The sequence below is a fragment of the Poecilia latipinna genome, unplaced genomic scaffold (genome assembly GCF_001443285.1).
Source record: "Poecilia latipinna isolate Pla-1442-1.1 unplaced genomic scaffold, P_latipinna-1.0 Scaffold1516, whole genome shotgun sequence".
Classification (NCBI taxonomy): domain Eukaryota; kingdom Metazoa; phylum Chordata; class Actinopteri; order Cyprinodontiformes; family Poeciliidae; genus Poecilia; species Poecilia latipinna.
This window is the reverse complement of record NW_015114132.1, coordinates 65,282-69,913: the sequence shown is the minus strand read 5'-3', so window position 1 is coordinate 69,913 and position 4,632 is coordinate 65,282. Positions and strand designations below refer to the sequence as shown.

General features: G+C 35.2%; 1 protein-coding gene across 1 annotated transcript in view; it reads right to left on the bottom strand.

Moving 5' to 3' along the window:
- Positions 1–2,532: 2,532 nt before the first annotated feature.
- LOC106963277 (tripartite motif-containing protein 16-like) overlaps positions 2,533–4,632 on the bottom strand; it is a 6,644-nt gene continuing 4,544 nt past the window's right edge. The window contains exon 2 of the mRNA XM_015058108.1: positions 2,533–4,313. Within this exon, the coding sequence (XP_014913594.1) occupies positions 3,478–4,313 (836 nt within the window). The 3' untranslated portion in view covers positions 2,533–3,477. The remainder of the gene's footprint in view (positions 4,314–4,632) is intronic.

The window sequence follows — 4,632 nt, the reverse complement described above, 5'->3', positions numbered from 1 at the left end:
CCATTTGTTGATTTAAATGAAGCATGAATGGAGCTGAATGAACTTTTCAGAGGATAGTTCTCTGTCGGTAAGTATTTGCAGGTAAGAGGGTTTTTTTCTGGCTCATGTACTGTTTAAAATTATAAAAAGGATTTCAAAAGTTTTCCATGTGCTCCAAAGTCATATATCTCTACTATTTAACGATAGTTTTATGATTAAAAGTAATTACTTTAGTTAAAATCACCTCTCAAAACACTGTTGTGCTTATTTAGTCTTGTAAAGTTTTTCTTTTTTATGTTTTTCTAAAAAAGAAAAAAATGCTGTAATTAATGTTCCATCAATTACAGACTATCCAGATCCTAAAGCAGCCCAGACCATCACACTGCCACCACCGTGTTTCATTGTCACTTTGTTCCCTTTCTGAAAAGCAGCTTAACATCAGATTTTACGGGACAAACACCTTTTTTTAATCCAATTTTGTCTCATCAGTCCACTAAATTATCTCACATAAGTTTTAAGTCAAAGTTTTATTTTTAGCAATTGTGAATCTCCTGGTGTTTTCATACCTGGTGTGTTTAGTCAGTTTCCCGCCTGGTGAGGCTCATTCGTTTAGATGTAAACACAGCAGTCAGACTAGGATACGGTCCAAAACATACGGAGACGGTTCGTTTATAGCACAAACATAATCCGACCTCAATCTGACACAGCTTGAGCCAAATATCTTCCCGTATTCTGGCTACAATTGCAACCAACTAATAAAGGCTGTGTGTCTTTTACTCAAAACGCAAAACTTCATGCAACTTTCAAGACATCTTGTTCTCATAATCACTAAGTGTACTTCTCCTGTACATATACCTGAAATAGTACATAGAAACAAACTGGTATTAATGTTTCATAAAACTCTCTGATTTTTTATGATTAGATAGAAAAAAGAATTAAAGCAAAGTTTGCAGGACACAATAACACACGCAACCATATTAATTTTATTACAGTCTGACTCTACTGTTGGGTCTTGATGTCACTTGTGTAATTAATTTTAAAGGTAACTTTATTTTTACTATTAAACTAAAATCTCCAGCATGGGGAAGTGGGATGATCTTGGCTTTTCTTGACATTCTCCATGTTTAGTTTTAGGGTATGCAGAGCAGACTTGACTCAGAAGACCTGAAGAAGATCTGAAAGCTAAATATGACAACTTGTCTTTAAAGTAATTTAGTGGTGAATCATTCAGTGTTAAGCTGACACATTAGTCCTTTAATCCTAGAAATGTCCGTCAGGTGATAGAAGGCTGTCCTTGTAACTGTCTTTGTGTCCTTGAAGGTTCAGGTATGAGTCCATCGCTATTCCTAGATTTCACCCTGATCGCTATAATAACTGAATCTTACTCTTCATGTTTTCTTTTTTAGGTCCAAAAATTATTTGATTAGTTTTGTTCCATTGAGCACAAATGCTTTGTAGCAAAACGTATCTCTTGTTATAACCTGAGCTAATAGCAGCATATAGATATTGAATAGGAGGGGTCCCAGGACTGAACCTTGGAGTACCTTACATGTGTCTGCTCACATAAGAAGTTCTCTATTGAAACTAATAAATTCCTCTTCTGTCAAGTTTAAGTACTGTACCAGAGTCCAATCCAGCTATACAATTGCTTTTGATGGTCAACAATGTCAAATGCTGCCCTGAGATCCAACAGAACCAGCACTGTAGTTCTTCCACAGTCTGTGTTTATATGGATGTGATTGAACTCTTTGACTAGGACAGTCTTAGTACTGTGGACTGAAATCGTACTGAAAGATGTCAAAGCGATTGGTCATTAATATACCATTTATCTGCTGAAAAAACAGTTTTTTCAATTATTTTTCTGATGAATAGGAAGGTGGAGATCAGCCTGTGGTTCTACATTAATGATTTGTCCAGATTGTTCGTTTTTTTGTTGTTTTTTTTAGTCAGTGTTTTTAAAGCCTGGGGGTAAACACCTGATCAGAGGGGTGAGATTTACTATTTGAAACCGATCAGATGCAATGATAGGCAGGCATTCTTAACTATCTGTGGATTGGACATCCAGACAGCAGGAGCAAAAGTTTAATAATTTTTTTTCTCCTCAGTTTTTGTGGTTGAGTTGGTAGAATTGTCATATTGTCTACATTTGTTTTAATAGGACATGGAATTTGAACTGAATTTGATGACATGAACATGACAGAACACTGTTGTGGAGACACAGTCAGGAGTTTTGGACTTTTTATATTTATTGAATGTAATGATTAACAGCAGTATGGTTTACATAAAGGTTGTACGTATTATGTTTGCTGGTCAGTCCATCAAAACAAAGTAAAATTCAGTTTGGAGATTTTTAACCTGGCAGAAAAAAATATTTTTGAATATTTTTTTTTTAAACTTTTGTCAGAGTAGCAATCATTTTTCCACACTGTCATAACGGGGTATTCGTAGAATTACAAGGGATAAACTTAATTTAATACAATCTGAAATATCTCAAAATGTGAAGAAAGTGAAGCACTGTGAATACTTTCTGTAACCAGAAAGTTGCAAGACAAATATTACAGTATTTCTTTTGTTTAATAAACTTTTCAGCTTCTCCTTTTCATCTCTCTCCAACAACATCCAATAAGACTCCTTTAAAAATGTTTGTTTGAAATAGTCTGATATTTTACTATTAGTGATTGCAGTACTAGATTATTTCTTTGTGGTTATACATTTTGGTAAGTTTAAAACCAATCAACTTCACACTGACAGAAAGCAAAACAACTTTATTTTTTTTGTCTGAAACACATACAGAAAATGTTAATTAATTTCTTCATTAAAACAATTCAGTATAGGTTTTATTTTCATTCAAACATCATTTTGAAGAGTAAAATCACATATTTGGATTTCAAGAGGTGAATCCAGTTTTTAAAAAGTACCCAAACCAAGAAGAACAAGTCAGTTTCAAATTAACTAATGTGCCAGCATACAAAATGTAATTTCACCATTTGATAACGTTAAAACATACAACTTATAAAATTATGCTTTATATTTCTGTGGTTTGCATGGTTCTAAATTAAAACATAAATGACAATTCCAGCGTATATCTTGAGCATATCGGGTATTGTTTTGTAATACCATAAAACAATGCCTTGCTGTGAGTTAAGATTGATAACAAAAAACATAGAATCTATAGGTTTAATATTAACAACACCTAGATGGAAATTTATTAGTAAATCACTGTGAAATATATTTAAAACCATAATATATATGTTTGATATTTAGCTTTATTTACAGTTGTACATAATGCCGCAACATTGACTCAAATCCCCAGTATTTTCATCTTCCAGAATCCGTATTTAACCAGTTAACAAGGAATTATTTTTGAAAATTGGTCAATTCTTTGCAAAGTCGCCATGAAAAATTTATTTACATCTTGATAAACTTCTCAACATTTGAAATTGTAAAGTTTTAAAATAGAATAAACCAGAGATCTAAACTGAGCTATTGAGCTTCAGTTTATTTTAACTGAATGAACTCTGCACTGGTTCCTTTTGAACGTGAAAGCCAAATCCCAGCATGTAGAGGCTGAGTGAATGTGGTCTCTGCTTTGTGGATGAGAGTCATCTGAGATCCATAGACGCTGTAGAAAGACAGAATGCCTGCTCTGTGATCAAGGTACACTCCTACTCTGGAGGAATAGGGGTTTGTGACAGGAATAACCACAGCATCATCATAACGGTCATTATAACAGCCATTATAACCGTCATCATAACCGTCATAACAGCCATTATAACCGTCATAACGGTCATTATAACCGCCATTATAACCGTCATCATAACCGTCATAACCGCCATTATAACCGTCATTATAACGGTCATTATAACCGCCATTATAACCGTCATTATAACCGCCATTATAACCGTCATTATAATCGTCATTATAACAGTCATTATAACCGTCATTATCGTCATCATCATCAACATCAACACCATAATATTTATAAGAATTTGGCTGGCAACACAACGCCCAAGAGTTCTCATTCAAGCCAAAAGTACTCTCTTTTGTGTCCCCTGTTCTTTCTATGTTATCATAAGCCACGGCTACTTCAATTGATCTCCCTTGTGTCCACTCTACCTCCCAATAACAGCGTCCAGTCAGACGTTGTTTACTCAGTACCTGCCATCTTCTAGTGAATCTGTCTTCGTGATCTTCATAATATTGGTTTTCATTTGTCATCGTTACTTTTCTGTTGCCTTCAGATAACTCCAGAAATTTGTGTGCTGTGTTTCTACTCAGTGTGAGCTTCCTTGAATACTTTAAGAAGTCCTCCCTGGTCTTTGGTTCAGATGGTTGTGATGAAACAGCCATTGGTTGTGGTAAAACAGCCATTGGTTGTGGTAAAACAGCCATTGGTTGTGGTAAAACAGCCATTGGTTGTGGTAAAACAGCCATTGGTTGTGGTAAAACATCTGCTTTGGAGGCTGAACTTGTTTTTGGTGGATCTCTCAGGATGTCCAAGACTTTAGTTTTGAGCTCTGTCACAGCTGCTGTCACGTCTTCAAAATATGGAGGATGTTTATTGATGCTGGATGAGTGTGTCGACTTCCTGAGTGCTGGCAGTGAGGGGTAGTTGAGGAGAAACTGGATGTGATCCTCTGTCTGTGAGAGCTG